Source organism: Trichosurus vulpecula, chromosome 2 (genome assembly GCF_011100635.1).
Source record: "Trichosurus vulpecula isolate mTriVul1 chromosome 2, mTriVul1.pri, whole genome shotgun sequence".
Lineage (NCBI taxonomy): Eukaryota > Metazoa > Chordata > Mammalia > Diprotodontia > Phalangeridae > Trichosurus > Trichosurus vulpecula.
The window spans coordinates 30,400,721-30,425,916 of NC_050574.1; the positions used below are offsets into that span (position 1 = coordinate 30,400,721).

Here is a 25,196-nt window from a genome sequence, read left to right on the forward strand (position 1 = left end):
CCCCAGCTGGGGTTTTCTTGGCAGAAATACTGGAGTGATTTGCCATTTCCTTTTCCAGCTCACATTACAAATGAGGAACTGAAGCAAACAGGGTGAAGTGACTTGCCCAGGGTCACACAGCTAGTAAGTGTCTGAGTCCAAATTTGAACCCAGGTCTTCCTGACTCCAGGTCCAGCACTCTATCTACTGTGCCACTGAGCTGCCTCAGTTTCTCCAACTGTAAAATGGGTGTGATAATAGCACCTACCTCATGGAATTGTTGTATCAACTAATATAATATTTGTGAAGTGCCTGGCACATAGTAGGAGCTTCATAAATGGCTTTTTCCTTTCCTTTCTTTCCTTCCTTCCTGGTTACTACCCAAATCTTTCTCGCTTGACCATGAAAAGTAGGAAGCAGACCCACCAAACACTGGGAGAAGACAAAAGTTGAGAGGCAAATTCAGCAGTGCTCTGAGAGGTACTTAACCTGCAGAGGCTTGGCTCTAAATATACCCCAGAAAGTCCATTGCTTCTCCCTCTGTGGAAATCCCTCTGCTTAGCAATGAAACAAAAGTCTAGAGTGTTTTCCAAATTATGCAAATTAAGAAATCCAATGTATTATAATTACTAAATCATTCATTATAATAAAGTTTTAAGTTGCCAAAACTCTTTTGTCACTGAATTACTATGATCATAATATTTTCACTGTAATTATCATTGGAGAGCTATTCCGGTCTAGTGAAGGAAGACAGGAAGAGAGACCTAGGTTCCAATCCCATTTTGGAAACATGCTGCCTGCCTGACCCTGGGCAAGTTGCTTACTCCCTCAGAGCCCCAGGCATCTTTCCAAAAACTTTCCAAAACTATTGAGAAAAGCCAAGGATTAGAAGGTTTTCTTGGTGAAGACACCGGACTGCTCATTTTACAGATGAGGAAACTGAGGCAAATGGGGTTAGGTGAGACTTGCCCAGGGTCACAGTGTCTCAGGCTGGATTTGAACTCAGGTGCCTCCTGATTCCAGGCCCAGTACTCTATCCACTGTGCCTCCTAGCTGCCTCAGTTTCTTCAACTGTAAAATGGATATAGTAAAAGCACCTACTTCATAGGGTTATTGTGAGGATCAAATAAGAAAATATTTGTAAAGTGTCTGGCACTTTTCCAAGCATTTGTCAAAACAGTGAAAAGTTACCTAAATAAAGCTGAATGTCAAGAGAAGCCTAGTACCTGGAAAAAGCTAGAGATCACTGTTCTGATCAGATGGTAGGATGGCCAGGGGCCTCGAGTGTGAATGCTGACCTCTCATTCTCATTCTCTCTCTCTCTCTCTCTCTCTCTCTCTCTCTCTCTCTCTGTCTCTCTCTCTCTCTCTCTCCTCTCTCTCCCTCTCTAACTCTCTCTCTCCCACTCTTTCTCTCTCAATCTCTCTCTCTCCCTCTCTTTCTCTCTCAATCTCTCTCTCTCTCTCTCTCTCTCTCTCTCTCTCTCTCTCTCTCTCTCTCTTTCTCCCCTTCTCCCTCTCCCTCTCCCTCTCTTCTCCTATTTCCCCTCATCTTTTTTTCTTTCCTTCTTTTTCTCCCCATTCCCTATGTCTCTCTTTCCTTCTCTGATTCCTTCCCTCTGTTTCTGACTCTGTTTCTCCCTACCCTGTCCCATTACTACTATCCCCCTTTGCCTTTCTGTCTGTTTCTTGATTTTTTCTGTCTCTTTTCCTTTATTTCTTCCTCCCTTTTCTTGGCCACCCCCAATGCTTCTCTTTCTGGCCCCCCCCCCCCCCCCCGTTTCTGTTTCTCTGTCTCTGTCTTTGCCTTTCCCCTTCTCCCTATCCCTCTCCAATTGTCCCTGGCTCTCCAATTCCCCCTTTTCTCTTCAATTCTCCCTCTCCCCTTCCCCCTATTCCCTCCAATTCTTCCTCTTCCCTTCCCCCTTTTCCCTCCCCCTCCCTCTCTCCTTCCCCCTTTTCCCTCCAATTCTTCCTCTCCCCCTCCCCTTTTCCCTCCTCCTCCCTCTCCCTCTTCCCTCCTCCCGCTCCCCCCTTCTCCCTCCTCCCCCTCCTTTTACATGGGAGCCTGGCTTTAGTAACCCCCGAGGTCTGTTTGTGCCCGCCACGCAAGGCGGCCCGCCTGGTTGACTATTCACATCAGATGGTGTGAGCGCGGAGTTTTTCCAGTTTCCCACACTTCGGCCCCATTCACAGTGTTAAACTGTCAACAATAGAAGTGTGCCTGGGAGGCTCCAAAAGTGAAAGCTAATGCCGGAGCTGCCATCTGGCCAGCACTCTGGAGAAAGAGAAAATGCCTTTCATCCTGGGGGCCCCGGCCAGCCCTCCTGGATTCTCCCTGCCATTGTGGCCAGCGAAGGCTGGCAGGATTGAAGCCTATTCATTTCATATTTCTCAGATCGGAAAATTGGATCAAAGCTTCCCTCATCCCTCCCCGCCCCCAAGGACGCCTCCCACCTCTTCTCTCCTACACACACACACCTCCTGCTGCGATCACCTGGACAAGCTGGATGTTGGACCCTTAATCCTTAGCACACCTGGATGCTGCCACCTAGGCTGCACCTAGGCAAATCCTCTAGAGAGTCAGACAGGGAAGGATGTTCTGGAAGCTTCCATCAGGCGGTGGACCCTGCCTCTGGTCCCTTAGGATCGGGGGATCAGATATTTTGGACCTCAGAACCCATTAAGGCCGATCCACTCATTTTACACATGAGGAAACTAAGACACAGAAATGATAAGTGACTTTCTCAAAGTCACATAGCTATTAAGTGTCTAATATAGGGGTTCTGAAAATCTGTTTGTTTTGTTTTAAATAGATCCGCAAGGGGTTCCATGAACTTGGATGAGAAAAAATGTATCTTTATTTCAATATTATTGGTTTCCTTTGTAATCCTATGTATTTTACTTTGTGCATTTAAAAGCAGTATTCTGAGAAGGGATCCTTGGTCTTCACTTGGGCAGTGGCCCAAAGGATCAATGCCACAAAAAAATACAAGAACCCCTGGTCTAAGAGCAGGGTATGCATATTCATCTTCAGACACTTACTAGCTGTGTGACTCTGGGTAAGTCACTCTCTCTACCTCAGTTCCCCCATCTGTAAAATAGAAATAGCTGCCTTGAAAGATTGTTGTGAGGATCAAAAGAAATAATATTTGTAAAGGGCTTAGCACAGTGCTTGACACGTAGTAGATGCTTAGTAAGTACTCATTTCCTTTCTTCCTTCCTCCTTCCTTTCTCCTTCCTTCTTCTTTCCTTCATTCTTTTCTTCCTCCTTCCTTCCCTTATTTCCTTCCTCCCTCACTTCCTTCTTTCCTCCTTTCCCTCCTCTTTCCTTTCTCCTTCCTTCCTTCCTCTTTCCTTCACTCTTTTCTTCCTCTCTCCCTCCTTCCCTTCCTTTTTTCCTTCCTCCTTCTTTTCTTCTTCCTTCTTTTCTTCCTCCCTCCCTTCCCTCCCTCCCTTCTTTCCTTCCTTCCTTTGTTCCTTCCTCCTTCCTTCTTTCCTTCCTTCATTCTTTTCTTCTTCTCTCCCTCCCTTCCTTTCTTCCTTCCTTCTTTCCTTCCTCCTTCCTTTCTCCTTCCTTCCTTCCTTCCTCCCTTCCTTCCTTCCTTCCTTCCTTCATTCCTTCCTTCCTTCTTTCCTTCCTCCAAGCCCAATGCCCTATCCTCTACAGCGCACCACCTGTGTTACCTCAAACAAGTCACTTCCTTTCTCATCTATAAAATGTAGGGGGTTGGATTCCATGGTTTCTGAGGTCCCTTTCAGCTCTACCTGGATGCTCCCATGATCCTCTGTAGCTTTGAGGGAAACACTTCCCTTCGGTTTCCTTCTCTGTAAAAGGAGGGGTTTAGATTAGATGATCTTTAAAGTTCCTCCCAGCTCTAAGTATATAATCCTATGTGTGACTTTGCCCAAGTCACACTGTCTCCCTAGTCCTCAGTTTCCCCATGTGTAAAATGAAGGGATTTGGACTAGGTGACCTACCAGGTCCCTTCCCTCTCCAAAGACATACTCCCATTCTAGTTAGCTAAATAACTAGGCTTTTAGGGAATGACAAATGCGCGCAGATAGTCTGAATTGAAATAACCAACACATACACACGCACACACACACACACACACACACACACACATTACACTGTATGTATATATGTGTATATAACATATGTTTGCATACGTGTGTGTGGGTGCAAATCTTCCCAAAACATTTTCCCATCCACCATCTCATTTGATCATAGATTTAAAACTTCTAATTCAATTCCCTCACTTTATAGTGGAAGAAACTAAGACCCAGAGAAGTTAATTAACTTTCTCAGGGACACACAGTAACAGCAGGATGTGAATGCAGATCTTCCTAACTCCAAATCCAAGACCCTATCCACCAAACATGTGCAGCAGTATCACTGTACCACTTAGAGGCAGCTAGGTGGTGCCATAATGCACAGAGCACTGGAGTTGGCATCAGGAAGACCCAAGTTCAAATCCAGCCTTGGCCACTTACTAGCTAGGTGACCCTGGGCCAGTCATGTAACTTCTGTCTTTTTTTTATTTTCTCAACTACAAAATAGGGATAGTAACAGCAGTTACTTTGAAGGGTTTGGGGGAGGATCAAGTGAGATAACATTTGTAAAGCATTTAGCAAATCCTAGGTACTGCCTAGTGACCTTGGACAAGGCATTGTCCCTTTGGGTGCCCCACTTTTACTCCTCAGTAAAATGAGGAGGTGTGGGGTGGATTCCATGACCTCTGAGGTATCTCCCAGATACCCAGATCTCTGTTCCTCTGTGTGACTTGGGACAGGTTTCCCCCACCCCTACCTCAGTTTCTTCATCTGTAAAATGAGAGAATTGGAGTAGATGGCCTCAAGGTTCCTTCCAGCTCTACAGATATGTGATTTTATCACCCCAGGACTTGCCAGAACAGAACTGGATATCTTGTTGTCCCTGGCACAGCCTTTGAGTACCCACACCATGATGAAATATCATCATCAGAGGAGGGCTTTACTGGAAGGATTACCATGGAAATTATGCCTCTGTTTGCCTTAATCTCTCTTTGCTAATTCAGAAGGACAGCCAGGCTCATGCTGGGCTTTATACCAAAGCTGTAACTGTCAACATCCATTCTCATGCCCAGAGCTGTGGATGGAATTGTCGAGGGACCCGAGGCTGAAATGGCTCTGACCCCAGGAGCTCTGTCCCCAGGAAGCAGCGCTGTATGCCTCTCCAAAAAGCAGTACACACTTTTAAAACTCATCTCAATTATCAACATTTTATTCATCACTTTCTTAAGTTTAGACAATCAACAAAACAGTACTGTGTTTGCTGATTTCCTAGGCGTCAACGCTCACACTGAAAATTTAACTATCAGCCCTACAGAGCCAGTATTAGCCAGCTCCGTCACTGTTTAACTCTGAGAAGCTCTTGATCATTCATCCATTTAAAAAGAAGATTGTTATAATAGTTGACTTTTCTAGAGCTTCAAAGCTTGCAATGTGCTTTGCACGCCTTCTCTTGTTTGAGTCAACTCTGTGCATTGTAAACCTAATTGCAGCATTTTACAGATGAGAACACTGTGCTCAGAGTAGTGAAATCTGATCAGTTGAAGGAACTGGGGAGTAAAGATTTGAGTGGCACATGATAGTAATGTTCCAATGGTTGAAGGGCCCTTATGCGAAAGAGAGATTAGTCTGCTTTTGATTGGCCTCAGAGGACAGAACCAGGAGCAGTGAGCAGAAGTGGCAAAAAGGGAAACTGAGGTCTAATATCAGGAAGACCTTTCTAATGATTGGCACCAGCCAAAAGTGGAATGAGTTCTCCTCTCTTAGGGGGTCTTCCAGGAGAGGTTGGAAGATCGTCCCTAAGGGCCCATCCAACTTCAAAAATTTTGGTCACACAGTCAATCAGTGTCATAGGTAGTTTTCAAAATCAGATCTTTCCTACTTCCAAATCCCATTTTTGCCTATACCATTGCCCCAGCACATTAGCTAATGTGCCAACTCATAGAGCTAAGCCAGACTATTCAATTAACCAGAAAGCACCTGGCATGTCTTCAAGTGATCTGAAAATTTCCTCTATTAATATTTACATTAATATTATTAAGATACCAAATGTGATAGAACAGAAAGGGTACCAGGCTTCAAGGTGGGAGACCTGCCTTAGAATCCTGGCTCTGATACTTGCTAGTTGTATGGGCTTTGAGCAACTCATTTAACTTTTCTGCCTCAATTTCCACATCTTCAAAATAGGATGAATAAAGCTTGTAAATCTACATCATAGGGTAAGTGCTTTTTAAATATTAAATCATTATGTAAATTGGGGTTATTACTAATGAAAGCCAGCAGGGGATATAATGGATAAGGCAAAAGTTAAGGTTAAATTTTTAACCTTTTGTGATTCACTGACCCTTTGGGCAGTCTGGTGAAGCCTATGGACTCTTTCACAGAATCATATTTTTAAATGTAGAAAAAAATTCAAAGAATTACAAAGGAAACCAATCCATTGAAATATAGTTATCGATATAGGAATAGATTATACATATGTGTGTATTTATGTATATAAAATGAGTTCATAGACCCCAGGTTAAGAGTCCTTGACATACATGGTAGAAGACCTGAGTTCAAATCCTGCCTCAGCTACTTAACTAGCTGTATGACTCTGAGGAGCGCATTTTTCTGGTCTTCAGTTTCTTCATCTATAAAATGGGAGGTTGGACTCAGTGGTCTTAAGGATCCTTCCGTTTCTAAATCTATGATATTTTTATTATTATTACTATTAAAAATATATGTTAGAGGCAGCTAGATGGCACAGTGAGCAGAGCACCAGTCCCGGAGTCCAAAGGACCTGAGTTCAAATCTGACCTCAGACACTTGACACCCTTACTTGCTGTGTGACCCTGAACAAGTCACTTAACCCCTATTGCCTCACAAACAACGACAATATATTTTCACCGTCCTTTAAGGTTTTCCAGAGACTTCTAGAGAGCACTATCCACTAGGATAGAGTGTTGGACCTGGAGTCAGGAAGACCTGAGTACACAGTAGGTGCTATATAAATGCTTATTCCCTTCTCTCTTCCAACTTGTTGTTCAGTCGTGTCCAACTCTTTGTGACCATGTTTGAGGTGTTCTTGGCAGAGGTATCAGAGTGGTTTGCCATTTCCTCCTCCAGTTCATCTTACAGATGAGGAAACTGAGGCAAACTGGGTGAAGTGACTTACCCAGGGCCACACATCTAGTAAGTGTGTGGGGATAGATTAGAACTCATGAAGATGAGTCTTCCTGATATCAAGCCCAGTGCTCTATCCACTGCAGCGCCCCCTAGCTGAACCCTCACCCCCACCCCCTGCAAGTACTTTCTTGCTGATTGAGGTTTCTGGATAATCAGAGAATCCATTTTTGAGAGCCGGAAGGGGCATCTTGTCCAACTTATGATAATAATAGTAATAGCTGATACCCTAAACATTCAGAGGTAAGGATTTTGGATGGGGATTTGGCCTTGGAGCCAGGAAGACCCATGTCTAACCTGGCCTTAGATTCACTTGGTTGGGGGCTCTGGAGGAGTCAACCTCTGAGAGCTCTAGACAACTCTTTGACACTGTAAGTCAAAGGTGGCTTCCTGCATTGCTGAAAGGAGCATGCTCACCCTGGAGTTCCATATACTAATGAAATCACAGGTCCAGCCCCTTTTCTATTCCAGAGGACCATATAAACTTTAAAGGTCCATAGAATTTTTTTTTAAAAAAACACTTTTTATTATTATGATCAGTGTTAATAACAGATTCCTGGCTGCTCAACCAATTTTTTATTCGACCACTTGATGACGGATAGGGACTCACAAAAGGCTCTACCCAGACCCAAGACCTGGGTTTGAATGGAACTGTGATGAACAAAGCCTCCACAAAAATGGTAGAAGGTCATTGAGGGGGAAGATCTTAGAGATCATTTAGCCCAACCTAAGGGAGCTAAGGGGGGAGGGCAGCAGTGGACCTGGGCTCCCATCCCAGCTCTGCCACTTGTGACCTTGGCCTAGTCTGTCACATCTCTGGGCCTCAGTTTCTTCATCTGTAAAATGAGGGGGATGGATTAGATGATCTCAAAGGGACCTTTTGGCTCTAAATTTATGACCTTATAACTCATGTTTTCACGAGCCTAAGCTCCCCATCGATGGAAATGGATAGAACCATAATGATGAAGCCTTTGGTGTTTTGCCCCAGGGTGAGAAAAATTTAGCTCTAGAGCTAGAAGGGACCCCTGAGGCATTTTAACACAGGTTTAATCCAGTGCTCTTAATTAGGGGTGGGGGGAAGGGAAAAAAATAAAGAGCTAAAAAAATTTTTAAATAAAATAGAAATTAAATCCAATGCTGCACTGTCTCCCAAGAACCTTAACAGTTACTTTTGCTTCTGTTTGCATTCACTCTGGGCTTCCTTGATAAGGTTTGGAAGAGGACCCACCCAGGCTTATCAGCAACACAGGGACAAATGATGAATTGTGGATGTGGGTGGGCACCCACTTTCTAACCTCATTACTAGATCACCACTGTTTCTTCCACTATAAAAAGTACTCCAAATATTATATATAGTATAGTATTATATATTGTATATGATAAGAGAATTGAGTTAAGGGTTCAAGGTAGGAATGCCAACTCTGCCATCTATTATTACCTGTGTGATCCCAGGCAAACCATTTGTCCTTTCTGAGACTCAGATTTTAATCTGGTGGGCCAATCTCTGATTTCCTTTCCAACTTAAAATTAAAAAAATCCTGTTATCCACTAGGATCCAAGAGCATGAGATTTGGCCTTGGAAGGCTTGGGTTTGAATGAACTATCCGTGTGACCTTGGTCAAGTTGAGATTCACTTCCAGGCTCAATTTCCTTCTTAATAAAATGAAGGGGTTGGATTCAAGTCCCTTCTGGCTCTAAGTCCAAGATCCTAAGTCCCATTGAAATCTGCCTTTGGTTCTGGTTCTTTCATCAAGCTTGAAAGGGGACAGGATTGGCTCTCACCTATCACCCCTCTCTGAGGGCAGCAATATGGTACCAATTTTGATGAATTACAAGGTAGCCCCAGTCCAGACTCTGGCAATCAGTATTTGGAATTCCATCTGGCTTTCCCCAGCCTTTGACCTCCAACGCTTATTCATGACTGACCACTCAATCAATTAACAAGCATTTATTAAGCAAAACCATCCCTGCCTTCAAGGAGTTCACATTCCAATGGAGAGTTGTGAATCTTTTCAGCTGTGTCAGACCCTTTGTGGCCCTATTTGGGGCTTTCTTGGCAGAGATACCTGAGTGGTTTGTCATTTCTTTCTCCAGCTCATTTTACAGACCAGGAAACTGAGGCAAATAGGGTGAAGTGATTTGCCAAGAGTCACACAGATAGTAAGTATCTGAGGCCGAATTTGATCTCAAGTCCTCCTGACTCCAGGCCCATGGCTTTATCCATTGTTCCATCTAGCTGCCCAGACTCCTTTCTACCAGCAGCAAAAATAAGTGATTTCCCCTTCCTTGAAGGTTTTCAAGCCCAAGCTGGGTTACCACTTGTTGGATATGGCACAGTGGAGATTCCTTTTGGATATGAGGAGGGCTAGGCCAGGTAGAGATTTGGGCCTAAATAATGAAAGACTTATGGCCTTGGACAAAGGCCAGATCTAGTGGGAAGATTCAAGGGGGTTTCCAGAGACTGTACCTTCATCATTCCCCCCTCAAACAAATAGGACCCAAATTCTTTTGGGGTCAGGAATGAAGGTCTCAGCTTCCAAAACTGCTTCCTGCTGGGAAGGGGTGTAGAGCTGTCCTTGTCTCGATGGGTCCCATTCAAGGGGTATATAGCTTGAGCAGTCATCTGGAAGTTGATGGCTTGAGGCCTGGAGGAGACAAACCTGGCAAGGGGGTTAAGCAAACAACCAAAGGGACAGTATAAGAATATAGAGAAAAGATGATTTCCCTGGTATAAAAGACAATTTCCCTAGAGGAAATTAAAGATGACTATTTTGTACTTAGCTCCCCTAGCCACTTGTTCTGTGTACCACACTGCTTCTGGGTTCAGAAGTGTGTAGCACACCAAAAAAATTACGCCAGGGGTTTCTAAGAGCAAGGCTTGATATTTGGTGGGCCTGTAGCTAGCCAGCTACTGGTGGCCCTCTGCTTCTAGGATGCTCTGAACTTGATGAAGTGTCAGAGATTCTAGGGGCTGGTCAAGTAGAGGTTTAGAAGCTTCCTCAATTAGAATGGCTGTAGCAGCCAGGGAGTCTAATTGTTTTGAAAAATAGGCAGCTGGCTTGGGGTCAGGTCCTGAGGACTGGATTGAGTCTGGCCCACTTATGAAAACAAGAGTCACAAAGGGTAAGATTTCTTGAGATGACCCATCATGGCGAATCTTTAATAAACTTTGCCTTTTTCCTTGGCTGAGAAGGCTTGACTCAAATTCTTTCGGCAGGACCTGGAGTTTCGGTGTTTGGGGTCTTGAGCACCCCTAAAAACCTATGGTTCCCTTATCATCATCATTTTTCTTTAACTTCATCAGCTCTGAAAAGGAAACACAGGGTCTGGTAGAGCACCTATAAGCTTCCAGGGGCTCCTCTTGGTTCTCTAGTCAGATCAGGCAGTAGCTGGAATTCCATCCCAGAGCTTAGGGGAGGGAGAGAAATGGGTGAAAAGAAAGAACCAGGAGCAAAGTATTGACTCTTTCTATTAGGCTTAGTCACAAGTAGCCTGTTACAACTTTCCCAAGAAAGCAGAGATAGCCAAGCTAGGGAAGATTTGCTGGTTTAATCCAATTCGGGAAGCATTTATTAAGCACCTAATGTGTGCCAGGCATTGTATTTGGCACAGAGCAAGACAAAAGCCACTACCTTGACAAAGCCTATATTCAACTGACGAAAGGGAAGAACATGCAATATTTAGAAAACAAATTCAAAGTAAAAGGATTTGTCCATCACTAATATCCTGGGGAACCAAGGAAGGCCTCCTGTTAGGGATGGTACTTGAATTAAGTGTTTAATCTTTAGACTCAAGGGATTCCAAGAGGAAGAGATGAATAGGGAGAGCATTCTAGGTGTGGCTCAGTGCGTAGAGTGCTGGGCCTTGAGTCAGAAAGACTCATCTTCATGACTTCAAATTTGGTCTCAGACACTAGCTGTGTGACCTTGGGCAAGTCACTGAAACTTGTTTACCTCAGTTTCCTCATCTGTAAAACGAGCAGGAGGAGGAAGTGGCAAACCACTCTAGTATCTTTGCCAAGAAAACTCCAAATGGGGTCACAAAGAGGAAGAGTCAGACAGGACTGAAAAAATGACTGAAATTCCAGGTGTGGGGACCAGTTTGTGCAAAGGCCCAGAGGTAGGAAATGATATGTCTTATACTAGGGCAGGTGGAAGGGCAGCAAATAGATCCTTTTGGCTGAAACATGGTACACATGAGGTAGAATAATATATAATTTCCTGGAAGAATTTTCCTTTACCAGATGGTAAAGGGTTTTGAGTACCAAATAGAGGTACTACGTATTTTATCCTAGAGGTAATGGGGAGCTACAGAAGTATTATCCACAAAGTTGGGCACCACAAAGTGAAGTTTATAGGACTACAGAAAGTCCAGGGTGAGAAGAGAGTGGGGGACAGTGGAAGAGTCCCCCACAGACTAGAACCTTCTCAAAATCAGAGAAGGCCCATTCTGCAGGGTAGGGGAAGGACAGCTTGAGGAGGGATTAGGTGACTTATGAATCACTATGGAAACTCTTCTTTAAAAGGTGGGGAGAGGTTTTTAATTAAGGATAAATTTCAGCAGATCTGTGAACTTGGATGGGGAAAAAATACATCTTTATTTTCACTAACCTCTACCTGAAATTGGACATTTCCTTCAATTATTTTAAAACATTATCCTAAGAGGCCCTAGGTGGCATAGCAGATAGAGCACTGGCTCTGGAGTTAGGAGGATCTGTGTTCAAATCCCCTCTCAGGTGCTTCAGGTGCTTACTAGCTGAGTGACAAGTCACTTAACCTTGATTGCCTCCAAAAAAAAAAAAAAAGGACAGTTAAAAATAAAAAAAAAATTATCTTGAGAAGAGATCCACAGGAGTTAAGTACCCCTATTCTGAAAGAATTGGAGAGGTTGCTTGCTATGGTAGAAAGAACCCTCGAACCTGAGATTGAATTGAAACCCTGCCACCTGTGTGAACTTAGACAAGTCACTTGTCTCTGGGATTCACTTTCCTCCTCTGTAAAATGAAGGGGTGGCTAGCCACCCTCTAGGGTTCCTTCCAGTTCTCAAATCCTATGATTTATAAAAGTGGGACCAACATCAATGAGTCCCTAGGGCAGATAAGGTCTGAAAAGGCAGCAACTTTTCCCTACCTCATCCTCTCTTGACTGCCCTCATCCCAAGTAATCAGAGAAGGGAAGCCCAGAGATAGTGCTGACAATCCATCTATTCAGGATTCCTGGGTTAATGTCAAAGAGTGTTTCATGTCCAAATGAAAGATGGATTTCTTCAGCTTAACCCTCCCCCTCCCCCTCCATCCACACTTTTTTTTTCAAAGTAAGTGGGTGGCTAGGGAATTGAGGAGGGAGGAGGGGAGGGGGAAGCTACTCCTTCCTGCTCCCCCCTCCCACCTCCCCTCCCTTCAACCTTCTCCACCGCAGCTTCCCCAGGCCTGGGAAAAGGCGACATATTGAGATGTTCAGCTCCCAACTAGGGGCCCGGCGGTAATTAAAATGATGGCCCACGCTTTCCCACAGTCCCTGCCCATCCCGCCAAAGCTGAGTTCTATTGTCCAGCGGCCTCCCCAGTCCACCTGCTCCTCTGGGAGCAGTCATTACTCCCCAGGCAATTCACAACCAATTTACCATGCCGTAATAGATGCTCTCTCCTTTGTCCTTCTAAAGGCATGGATTGGCCAGGGAGTGTGGGAACCTCGGAAGATCTCTGGCCCCATGCATTTGTATGCAGCACTCGGGGTATAAATAGAGGAGACTCTTGCTCTGAGTTTGCATCCGAAAGGAGCCTAAGCTCAGAACTGAATTATTTTCTGCTGCTATTCCCGCTATTCCTGGCGTCCTTCCTCAAGCCATGGCCCCCAGTTCTATTTCCATGGATATCCTCACACCCAAAGAGAAAAACAGAGTAAGTACCTCCACCCACGGTGGCTGCCCTGTGGCATCTTTGGGGAAGAGGATGTTTGATTTCCCAAATTGTTGGATGGGAATGAGTTCACTTAAGTTTCTCTTTTTCCTCTCAACAGCTAAGGAAGCCAGTGGTGGAGAAGATGCGCCGGGACCGCATCAACAGCAGCATCGAGCAGCTAAAGCTCTTGCTAGAGAAGGAGTTCCAGAGACATCAGCCCAACTCGAAGCTGGAGAAGGCTGACATCCTGGAGATGACCGTCAGCTACCTGAAACACAGTAAAGGTGAGTTCTTGGTGTGAGAAAAATCTCCAAATTTCTGACCCTAAGAGCCCATGATTTCCTGATTCCATTTTGGGCTGTCTGTACCTCTAATCTAACTTCATGTTTTTTCCCCCGGCACAGCTTTTGCGTCCTGCCCCAAGAGCTTACAACAGGACTACAGTGAAGGCTACTCTTGGTGTCTCAAAGAAGCGGTCCAGTTCCTGACCTTGCACTCGGCCAACACAGATACCCAGATGAAGCTGCTTTATCATTTCCAGAGGCCGCAGGCATCTCTGACAGCTATTCAAGACTTGAAACCTCCTTCCTCCTCTCCGTTGTCCCCTGCTGCCTCGACCAAGCCAGCGCCTGGACAGTCACCTTCTGGCAGTAGTCTCTGGCGGCCCTGGTAGGACCAGGAGGACTCTGAATGCTGGGGACCCATGCTTATTTGATCCAGAGGAAAATCCGGACTTGCTTTCCAAGTCCCTGGCTCCTCTAGAATGTAGAGCAAAATGCTTTCTCCCTTTCCTTTACCGAGCACCAAGTGTTCCTTTTTTTTTTTTTAATCTATCCCTTCTCATTGAAGGATATTGATCCTCCTTGCCCAGTCTTATTGGGCGGGCCAGAGAGAGGGCCATTCTAAAAGAATGTAAAGTAATGTTCCTTGAGGGATGACTTGACTGTTGTTGGCCAATCTTCCATGAAGAGGGCTTAATATTATCTAACCTGATTAAGGTTGTAATGTGTTGGTCTGTGCCCCAGCAACAGTAACGTAAGCAGACTTGTCCACATTGTGGCACCCACGGGATCCTAGAATTTTTGTTATCACATGCCGGGGCTATGCTGAGAAAAGTGACTGTTCCCCCACAGGATCCGTTGTAGAGGGTATCCTTCGGGGCATGTGCCAATTTCAAGGAGAGTGTGCAGTGCTGTGGGCCAGATGGACCAGTGTTGATGCCTTTTATAAAGGGAATACCCAGTACATATCCTCATAGGAAAGAAAAGTAACAACTGGCGTTGCTTTTATGCTGGATGTACTTATTGGAAGCCTTTCCAGGAAAGGCCACTGTACAAATTATATTTCAGGGGTGGGGCTTTGTATATTGAGGGTGGGACAATTAAGGGAAGGGGAGGGGAAATTTTTGTTATGCTCCTAAAAGGATCCTGCTGTTGCTCAACTTGCTGGGCATAGAATTTGTAATCAGCGTTCAAAGCTGTCATTGGACAGCATGTAGAAATGGTCTGCATGCTGCAAATGCAAATAAATCTTTATGATCAACCTGTTCAGTGATTACTGGTTTGTTTCTGGTGTAGAAAACTGGGAGAGAGTAATCCTTCAGCTCTGAAACTCAAGCTACCTGGGGGCACTCTGACTTCAGAGTGGGAGTGGGGCCATTAACAAGGGGAGAGAAGAAACAATAAACCCTGTTAATCTGACACTTCGGGTTCTTTTATATGTGAGAACAAGGAAGTTAATCAGAAAAGGTGTAGCAGAAGATGCATGCAAAACAAACTGTCAGCCCCAAACCTGAATCCTGAGACCTGCAATCAGTGAACAGATCAGATCAGACATTCCCATCCCCTCCTTAGGAAGCCAAGAGCACTAGATTCAGCCCGAGAAGACCAATCTCCCAAAAGTTGTGGGAAAGGAAATAGCCTACAGGCTATCTCTTAATTTATTAGTGCCTTAAATTTGCAGAGTTCTCTGAGCAGATATCTGAACGAGGCAGGAGTTGAAACTAACTTTTCTTTTTGCCCTTTATATCTCCAGGGCTTTAGCACAGTAAGCTGTCCTACTGTACATAGTAGGAGCTTTGTAAGTGCTCATTATTGAGTTGACTTCAAGCCTGGGATTTGGCTAATATGCTACATTGGCTTTTGTTTTTGTTTTTGTTTTTCCTATAGCCAAGCTTAAGATTTCATTGATGTAGGGAACTCTCAGTGAGGGAACCAATCAATATAGGTCAGCACCTACTCTTCAGTCATTCAGAGTTTACTTATGACATTAAGAGGTTAAATTGTTTGTGATTAGGGCCAGGTAGGCAGTAGGTTTCAGAGCTCCCTGGTTCTATCCATTACACAGTGGTATCTATAATATTTATTGTTAATGATGATTAATAAAGGCTAAAAACAGCTGACCTAAACTTTGATTTTTAGAGTTGCAAATCATTTTCTTATTCTAAATCTCAGTTTACCCATTTGTAAAATGGAGTGGTTAGACTACAGCAGAGGTTCTTAAATCTTCAATATGTTCTGGACCCCTTGACAGCCATTAAAGGCTATGGACCTCTTCTTGGAATGTTTTTAAATGCATAAAATAGGGGAATTATAAAGGAAACCTATAATGAACTACAATTATCTTTGTTTTTTTTAATAAATTTTTAATATATTTTTAGTTTTCAACATTTACTTCCATAAGCTTTTAAGTTTTCAATTTTCTCCCCCTCCCCAAGACAGCGTGCAATCTGATAAAGGCTCTACATTCATATTAAACATTTTCAAATTAGTCATGTAAAGAAGTATTAGAACCAATGAGAGGAACCATGAGAAAGAAAAAATAAAACAAAAAACAAAGACAGCAAATAGTAGTTCTTTTTCTGGGTGTGGTCGGCATTTTCCATGTGAGTCTTTTGGAGTTCTCTTAGATCCTTGCATTGCTGAGAAGAGCCAAGTCTATGAAAGTGAGTCATTGCACAATGTGACTGTAACTGTGCACAATGTTCTGGTTCTGCTCACTTCACTCAGAATCAGTTCATGTGAGTCTTTCCAGGTTTCTCTAAAGTCCACCTGCTCATCATTTCTTATAGCACAATAGTATTCCATTACATTCCTATACCACATCTTGTTCAGCCATTCCCCAATTGATAGGCATCCCCTCAACTTCCAATTCTTGGCCACCACACAAAGAGCTGCTGTATATATTTTTGTACATGTGGGTCCTTTTCCCATTTTTCATGATCTCTTTGGGATACAGCCCTAGAAGTGGTATTGCTGGGTCAAAGGGTATGCACAGTTTTATAGCCCTCTGGGAATCAAACTACAATCATGGAAATATTTTTAAAAAACAAGTTCATGCACACGAAGTTAAGATACCCCTGCACCACAGCAAGATGTCTAAGCCTCCTTTGGAATCTCTGAGTCTGGGAAGCAGAAACAGTTGCTTATCCATTTTGTGTCCAGAAAAGGTTTGTACTCAGAACTGTCTCTTGAGTAGAAAAGACAGATTTTGTACTTAAAGTGTAATGCAGAGAAAAGTGTGTTGCCTATGGAATCAGAGGATTTCGGTTCAAATGCTACCTCTGACAATAACTACCTTGTGTGACTTTGCCTAAGTTGATTAACATTTTCATGCCTTTGTTTACCCATCTGTAAAGTGATAAGAGTTGAATTCGATGGTCTCCTTCCTTCCTCCCTTCCTTCCTTCTTTCCTTCCTTTGTGAGACTAGCAATCAATGTAGGAATTCAGAGTCAGCCACTAAAACCTGACGAGGAGTCAGCACTAAAACCTCCTTCAGCTGACTCCTAACCCGGTGCACTTTCCATTGCACCAGACTGCCTCACTTTGGATCTCTGTTTTCTCATCCATAAAATGGATGCAATAACACCTGCACTGTCTGCTTAACGAGGGATATTGTAAGAAAAATATAATGTAAATGTCAAAAGATGGGCTCCAGTATTCCCCTTGTTTTTACTCCCCCTTTCTGATCTTCTTCCAGCATTCAGCACAGACCTGGCCACGGGGCAGGTGCTCATACTTGTGGACATTAAATAAATGCTTGGTTATTGAGTGATTTTTTTTTTAAGAATGAATGGGAACTTTGCCTCCCTGTCAGAGTGTTGATTCAGATCCTGTTTACACTGGACATCAAGATATCCAATCAGCTGAAAAGAAAAACCCAGGCATTTCATTTTGGGAAGGAAGATTTGACTGAGTTTGATGTCAGGTCAACAGACTTGAGTGTATTAAAAAAAATTCCTATTCACTAGACTACTAGCTCAATATGTTAATCATATGATATACACAAAAGATAAAATAGAACATTACAATTAAATGAAGCTTTTGTATGAGCAATATACAACTAGGATTCTCAAAAGGGAAGTAGTTGATTGGAGGGGAAATCTCTGCACCAAAAATTTCTAGTAAGGGTTTTATATCCAACATGCAGAGGGAACTAAAAAAAAATATACAACCAATAATCATTGCTCATTGGATAAGGGCTCACAGGACATGAACAGACAGGTCTCAAAAGAATTATTGCACACTATTAACAACTATAAAAAAAAAGATTACTCCAAATCTTCAATAATAGACATGCAAATCAAAAGAAATCTGAGGCTTCACCTCAGACTCAGCAACCCTGGCAAAGATAACAAAAGAAGAGTTATTGTGGGAGGGGCTGGGAAAAAACAGGCATACAGATACACTGTTGGTAGAGCAATGGATTGGTACGAGGACTCTGGAAAGCAATTTGGAATTATTCTAAGAAAATGGCTAAGATGTCCAGAGATCCCACCATTGGGCATATCTACCACAGAGGTCAAAGATGTGGACCAAGCTGTTTATAGCAGCACTTTTTTGTCATAACAAAAAATTACAAACAAAGAAAAGCCAAACAAATTGTGATACATTCATATAATCAGATACTCTGTCACTGTTACAAATGATGCCTCTGAAGTGTAGAAAAAAGCCTGAGAAGACGTGTATGACTTGATGCAGAGGCAAGTGAGCAGAGCCAGAAAAGTAGCACCCAGATGACAGCAATGCAAACAGAAAATTCAGTAAGAAATGAAGTTGAATGCAATCCAATCATACAATCACCATGACTTACATAATGACAACATAAGGTTGAATGGAGTAGGAACTATACAAAGACACCTCCCTTAGTCCTCTGTCTCTTTAAGAAAGGGAGGTGCTCTTTTCATAAAGATGATACAGTCTCAAACTTGGTGGTTGCCTTGGTATGTTTTGCTGAATTGCTTTTTCTCCTTCAGTCTCTCTCTTTTAAAATTCATCATTATAAGTATATTACTCCCTCTGGGCTCATTCTCCCAGCTCCCACTGGCACTGACAGCTTGAGTCCCCAGAGTGTGGCTGACTACCTCTTCCCTGAGGGTTCGAGGAGTAAGCTTGAGAGCCTGACTTTTTCTAGGACTGTCACCCAGGAGCCCCCATATGGTGTGTTCACCATTGATTGCTAGCCTTAATTAGCTCCTAGAAAGTAGTATTTACTAAGCAGGTAGAACAGGTTTGTTTGCTATAAAATCAATCCCTCTACAAGTCTGAGACATTCTCTTAGAGCAATACCCAGGGTCCATAGTAAAAGCAGACTCAAGCTGAGAGAGGGTCCATGTGGCAAAGGGGTAACTCTCTTCTCCTAGATACTGAAATCTGATGAAGTTCCCCCTCAGTTAGTTGTCTGTTGAGCTCTGAGAGTCAATCATCTGTTGGAGTCCTTGAAGGCTGTCTTTCCTTGGTATCTCTAGTTTTCCCTGTTGTTTCTATGTACATGCTGCCATCATCCACAGATGCTCTGGGTTCACTGTGATATGCGCAAAATCCAAATTTTCTCAAATTTACCACTAAGCTGTTCTCTTCCTCCCACCCATCAAAGGGAAATTCTCTCAACTACTACACTGCCTTATTGCTAGAATGCTCTATCTCAACCGGTTTATTAGGACATAGAATATCTATACATGTATATGTGTATAGACTCAGAGGTGTATCTATTTTCTTTTGACTAATGGAAAAGTATTTCCTGTGTGGTGTGTCTGATTTTATCCAATGATCAAGGTCCTTCTCTCCTCCCATACTGATTAAGGACTTACTCACAGCTGTTTCACTCTTTCAATTGATTGATTCAATAGTTCTTGGGTAATTACATTAATTAAGGTAGGATAGTGTTCCACACACTCTTCCACACATTCTCCTACCCTCACATAAGGAAATGCTCTCTGATAGGAGAGAAGGAAAAATATATTTGGAAATGAAAGGGATATAAAAATAAAAGATAGTGACAAAATTCAATAAAAAATAGAACCAAAAAATGAATGCAATCTTGGTCTGCTTTGAAAAAGGTGTCATAACCAAGATGAGGGAGGGGCTAGTTATGTTACCCTTTCTCATGATTAGATCACATCTCCAGTACTAAGTTCAGTTGTAGGTGCTCAATTTTAGGATAAGCAGTGATAAACCGGGGAGACTCTAAGCAAAAAATTCTTAATGGTTGGTCATCTCAAAATGGAACGTGCTGCCTGGGAAAGTGGAAGGTACAAGCCTTAAGGATTCTGCAAAGAGGATTTTTGTGCAGGTACAAATGCTGAGCTCCCCCTTTCACCTCTCTAATTGACTTGACCTTGAGTTCTGGAACCATTGCATTGGACAAGTCACCTAACTTTGCTCTCTTCCGCCTTTCCCCATCTGCAATATGGGGGTAATTAAGGATGTTTGCCTCTACAGAGGCATGTTAGACCCTTAATGCTTGCTAATTGGTCAGTAGATGAGATAATGAATTTGGGAGCATTTTGTAAATTCTAAAGCTTTGTAAAGTCCTTAGACGTGTTCAAAAGTGGGGATAGGAAATCATGGGAAGTAGTGAGCTCCCCATCACTAGGCACCCTCAAGCAAAGGCCATTTTGTTGACTATTTGTCTGGGATGATGTAGAAGGGATTTTGCAAAGGTACTGGTTCTCCCAATAGAATGTAAATTCCTTGAGAGCAACAACAAACCACAAGCACTTGACCCATAGTAGGTACTTAGTGAATTAATGGAGTCATAGATATGATGACACTCAAAAGATCAGCTCATCCACTGCCTCCCTCATTTTACAGAGTAAGAAACTGAGGCTCAGAAGGGAAGGGTGACTTGCCCAAGGTCACAAAGGGAGTAAATGGTAAAGCTAGAATTTGACCTAAGGTCCTGATCAAGAGGGCTGGACAGTCACCCTAGGGACTGAGTGGAGAGGAAAGGAGACCATTTTAATCAGTAACAGAAACTCAGGTCAGGGGAACCTTAGCCAGAGGCGGCCTGCTACCATTTGTACAGTGACCAAGGTAAAGCAGCAATGTTATAGTGGAAAAACATTGGATTTGAGGACCCAGGTTCAAATCCCAGGTCTACTTAGCCCCTTCACTTCTCTCTGTGCCTCAGTTTCTCCCATTGTAAAATTCAGGGGTTTGATTGAATAGTTCCTCTTTGAGGGTCCTTCAACAGCTCTCAGTCTATAACTTCGATGTTTCTCCCCCCGCCCCCCCAAAAAAAACTCTCTCCCCGGGGCTGGTCAAAGTCAGGAGGAGTCGCCCTGGGCTTTAGGAAGCAGAAAGAACGGGGAGGTAGCGAGCCCGGCAGAGCGTCATTAGCATAAACTATTCGTCGAGGGGGTGGGAGTCTATTAACATTCAAATACATGCGCATATATCTGCATGGCTGATGAGGCTGGCCAGGCAGATTCAAAATGGCGGAGCGTGGAGCGAACGGCAGCGGCAGCAGCGGGGACAGCCTGGACAAGAGCATCACCCTCCCGCCCGACGAAATCTTCCGTAACCTGGAGAACGCCAAGCGCTTCGCCATAGACATAGGTAGCGGGGGAGCCGCGGGGCCCAACAGCGGGCCGGGGCTGTCTGTCCCCGGTACCGGTGAACTAAGGGGAGGTGGGGGACGGACGAAGGGCGGGGGGAGGAGGAGAGGCAGGGAAGGGGGGAGCACGGTAGGAGGGCAGCCGCAGGGCCTCATGGGATCTGTAGTTCTCCCGGCAGCTCCCGGGCCGGCTGTGGGTGAGCTACGGGACTGCCGATACCAGGAGGCCTCGCTGCGGGCTGGGAGAACGGGGCACGCCGGGAAATGGAGTCCTCGATCCCGCGCCCTCGGGGCCGGAGAGCGGCGGGAAGACTACAAACCCCGGGAGGCTGCGGGGCCTGGCCGGGCCTGGCCTGCCGTGCGGAACCGGGCTGGAGGGGGCTGTCCGAGTGAGGTGGGGGGGAGGGGAGAAGAGGTAAACAACAGTCCGCTGGAATCCCGGAGGGGGGCCTCCACCCCGACACCCCCTCCCCAGGGTCAGTCACCCCACCTCCCTCTGCCTCTCCTCCCCGGCCCCTCACACACACAGCTCTCCTTCACCGTCCCAGTCCCTCCCCCACTTCGTCCATCTGCCGTTCCCTCCAATCCTCCCATCATCCACCCCTCCCCCTTCCCCCCCCCCGGGCCCCCCACCCCATCCTTCACTCCGTTCGGTTCTCGCACAACTGGGGCCTTCAAACACCGCCCTCCCCCCCGCCCCCGCGCCATATATCCTCCCGCCAGGTCCTTCACATCGCGCCCCCCCAGCGTCCCTCACTCCCCCTTGGCCCCCCCAGCATCCTTTACCCCCTCCCCCCAGGGTCCTACCACTGCTCCCCACTTCACCCCCTTCCACATCACCGCCGCCCCCAATCCAGCCCAGATTCCCTCCCCCACCTCCTCCTCTGCTCCTCCACCCCTTTTTTCCTCCAGCTCTCCATTTAGCTACCGCTCCTTCCAGGCCTCAGACCCCAGCCCTTAGTCCTTCCTCCTTTCCCCCACTCCCCACCATAGCCTCCTTGACCCCCAGTATGCGGCTGCTTCCCAGCCCTTTAGTCCTCCTGCCTCCCTTCCCCCCCAGCAGCTGCTCCCTCCTTGCAGGCTGCCCCCCCCCCTCCCCGTCAGTGGGTTATCCCTGGGCTACAGAACATGGCCCCTGCCCTCAGGGGGCTCTCTTTCTAATCTGAGAGGGGCACGGGCTTCTTGGAAAAGCCTTCTGGAGAAGGAGGGGTTTGACTGACACCTGAAGGTGGGGGGGGGGGGGACAGATCGGGGAGGATGGAGAGCCTGGCCTCTGGGCCACAGTAGCCTCGTCCTAGATTGAAGAGGGGAACAGAGTAGAAGACTGGCAGGGCGGTTAGAGGCAGCCAGGGGAAGGACCTGGGGGCCATAGGGAGCCACTGCAGGTCATTGAGCCCCCTGAGTGACACAGCCAGACCTTAGAAAACCGCTGTGTGGTGGCTGGATTGAAGGGGGACTGATCTCCCACTGCCCCCTCACACCCTCAGCCACCGTGTCTCTTTATCCCTCCATCTCCCTGTCCAGCCACCCTTCATTACTCACTCCCTCCCCCATCCCATCCCCACATTCTTTGTCCTTCCTAGGATCTGGCCCCATTATCCCCGCCCCCACCTTCAGCTACCACCTTGGTCTTCCTCTCCTCTCATCCCCCCAGTATCCACTGGGGTTAAATCTTCTGCTTCTGCTAGTACTTCCTGTGTGACCTTGGGCAAGTCACTTAAAGGCCCTTGGCCTGGGTTTAGTCAAATTAAAATGAAAAGCTCGGTTAAGATAAGGCCTCAGGGCAACTTCTAGCTCTAGATCTGCAAGCCTGTGATCCTTCCCTGTGGCCCACACAGATCCTATGGGAGCAGCTCCCCAGAAAGCAGTGGGCTCCTTGTTGCCCCTGTGTCTATGCCTTCAAGGCTAGAAGTCCTTTGAGGAGAGCACCTCTATCACCTTCAGTCTGTCAGCTCTCCTTCCTTTGGGCTAGGGGAGGCAGGGGGTAAGGAGGACAGAGGTAGGGCACTCAGGGCCTCACAATTTCTGGACTCCACTCAGGGCCATTGGTGTTTATTAAGGGCCAGGTGCCAGGTGCTGGCTTCTGTTTGTTTAATTTATTTGGTTTCCTGGTTTTTTCCTCATGAAATTGTCAACAGCTAAAAAGAAGCAGGGAAGGGGAAAGTGCCCTCTCATATTTTTTGGTGGGGCTACCAGGTGGAGAAGGGGCTCAGGACTAAGACATCAGTGCCCCTGAGTGGCCTGGTTCGTTAATGGAGACTCTGAGTTTGTTGAGGGAGCAGAGAGGAGGGGTGACATTTTCTTGGTTTGGGCAGTTTGGCACTTGTTCCTAAAAGGGAAAGTCCAGACAGGCTCCTCACCTTTCCTCCTGCCGTTTTCTGGGGCAGACTTGTCTAGCTCAGAAAGAAGGGGAACAGGAAGGGTTCCCTGGGCCAGGAGGAATTCTGTCAGGAATCACCAGCATCTGGACACTTTGTCTGCCATCGCTGGTAACTGGAAGTCCTGCCTGGCCTCTCTGGGCTCCACAGCTTCCAAGTTGGTGCTGCCTTGGCCCTCCTCTTCACCCCACCCCCACCCCCACATTGTGGGGCTATTTCCTTTTCCAGATGCTTGTAACAGTCACAGAACAGCCAGGATTGTTATTCACTGCTGACTGGCACCAATTCTAATCTCTGACTTTCCTTTACAAACAACCCTCCCCATGCTCAGTAGAACAGTAGGCCTGGGGAGGAGGAGGAGACCTGAACTGACTTCAGCATCTGGAGCCTCTTTGGGAGGTGTGCAGTCACCCTGCCTTCTTTCTGGGGGCTTCACTAGAAAGCCAGCATAAAAAGAGGGCCTGCCTTGGACCATCCCAGTGGAATTTCAGAAGGGGATTTGTGTCAGAGCCTCCTTAGGAAGCAGAGTGAGGTTTGTTTGCTGTTTTTATGAACAGGAAGAAAAGTGGGTAAGCACAAATAAAAGCACCCATCAGCTTGCTTATGTTGTCTTTGGTTTAAAAAGAGTCCAGTGTCTCACCCCGAAAATACTATGTCTGAATGAGTAGCCAGACCTTTGGTGTTTCTGATTTCTAGCATTTGTAAGTGGCTCATAGTGATTGCAATCATGGGGCCCTGAGGAGGCTATTACTCCATGCCTAGATCTGGAGGTCCCTTGGGGACCGTCCAGGGGCATTTTCCCCATTTTCGATTGCCATGAGCACAGTGCCTTGTCATGTGGCTGGGGATTTAGGGCCACAGCCTTGGGAGCTGAAGGAGACCTTAGAGATGCTCTAGGCCAGCCAGCCTCTGTATCTCGCAGAGCAGGAAGGGACAATGGTTGGTGACATTCTGGGCTGGGGATACAAAGGTAGCAAAGAACAGCTGGGATTTTTGTGGACAGGATATTAATTCTAGAGCAAATGTTTGATGCGAAGAGATGAGCTAAAACCCAACAGGGTCACAGGATCCTTTTACCTTTTAAAAACTTAGAGGGAAGGTGACAGGCATTTCATCTAGGACCCAGAGGTTCTAAGAATTTATATAGGTGATTCCTTATAATTAAACATATCTCACCTTAAATGCTGAAGTTGGAAAGTCGGAGACATAGCTTGGATTTATATAGTACTCTAAGGTGTGCCATAGCTGTTTATAAACATTACCTTAATTGATCCTTATAACAACCTTGGGAGGTAGGGGCTGTTGTTCCCCTCAATTTACACATGAGGAAAATGAGGCACACAGAAGCTAAGAGACTTGTGCAGGTCACACAGAGTTAGGGTCTGAGGCCAGAGAAGAACTCGGGCCTCTTAACTCCCAAGTCTTGTGCTTAAACACTGTGGAGCCTAGCCAGGGGAGTTAGGAAAAAGAGCCTTCTTCTGAAGGAAGTTGGTGTTGAGGGGTAGAGCAGGACGTGTGTCTGTGGCCACCACAAGGAGGCCAGAGGTGGAGAAATTGTAGCAAAGGCCGTATAATTGAACTTTGAGCAACTTGTCCATTTAGTGGGTGGGGAAAATAAGGAGGAAGAATGTGAGGAAGCAGAGAGGAAATGTCCAGAAAGGTGGGGGTGGCGGGGGACAGTGTTGTGTAAGATTCCTGTTAAGGTAGGAGACGGATTGCTGAAAGGGAGTGCAGAATGGCTGGCTGCTTCAGGCCTGTGGGTTCTCCCTCCCTCATCACTGGAAGTGATCAAGCAGCCCCTCGCCCCCCTTTGCTCCTAGCCTCTGCTGATCGCTTTCGCATGGCAGTGGAGGGAAGGGCTTCTTAAACTTTTTCCACTCCCAACTC

The 25,196-nt window shown here is 45.6% G+C and overlaps 2 protein-coding genes across 2 annotated transcripts in view; both read left to right on the forward strand.

The window, feature by feature from the left end:
* Nucleotides 1–13,040: 13,040 nt before the first annotated feature.
* LOC118840050 (transcription factor HES-5-like) lies at nucleotides 13,041–13,891 on the forward strand. Its single transcript, XM_036747553.1, has 3 exons — nucleotides 13,041–13,094; nucleotides 13,213–13,378; nucleotides 13,499–13,891. The coding sequence occupies exons 1-3, from the start codon at nucleotides 13,041–13,043 to the stop codon at nucleotides 13,765–13,767; spliced, it is 489 nt and encodes a 162-aa protein (XP_036603448.1). The 3' UTR covers nucleotides 13,768–13,891.
* A 6,900-nt stretch (nucleotides 13,892–20,791) lies between these two features.
* The window catches only part of PANK4 (pantothenate kinase 4 (inactive)), a 42,006-nt gene continuing 37,601 nt past the window's right edge, over nucleotides 20,792–25,196 (forward strand). The window contains exon 1 of the mRNA XM_036746189.1: nucleotides 20,792–20,933. Coding sequence (XP_036602084.1) covers nucleotides 20,810–20,933 — 124 coding nt within the window. The 5' untranslated portion in view covers nucleotides 20,792–20,809. The remainder of the gene's footprint in view (nucleotides 20,934–25,196) is intronic.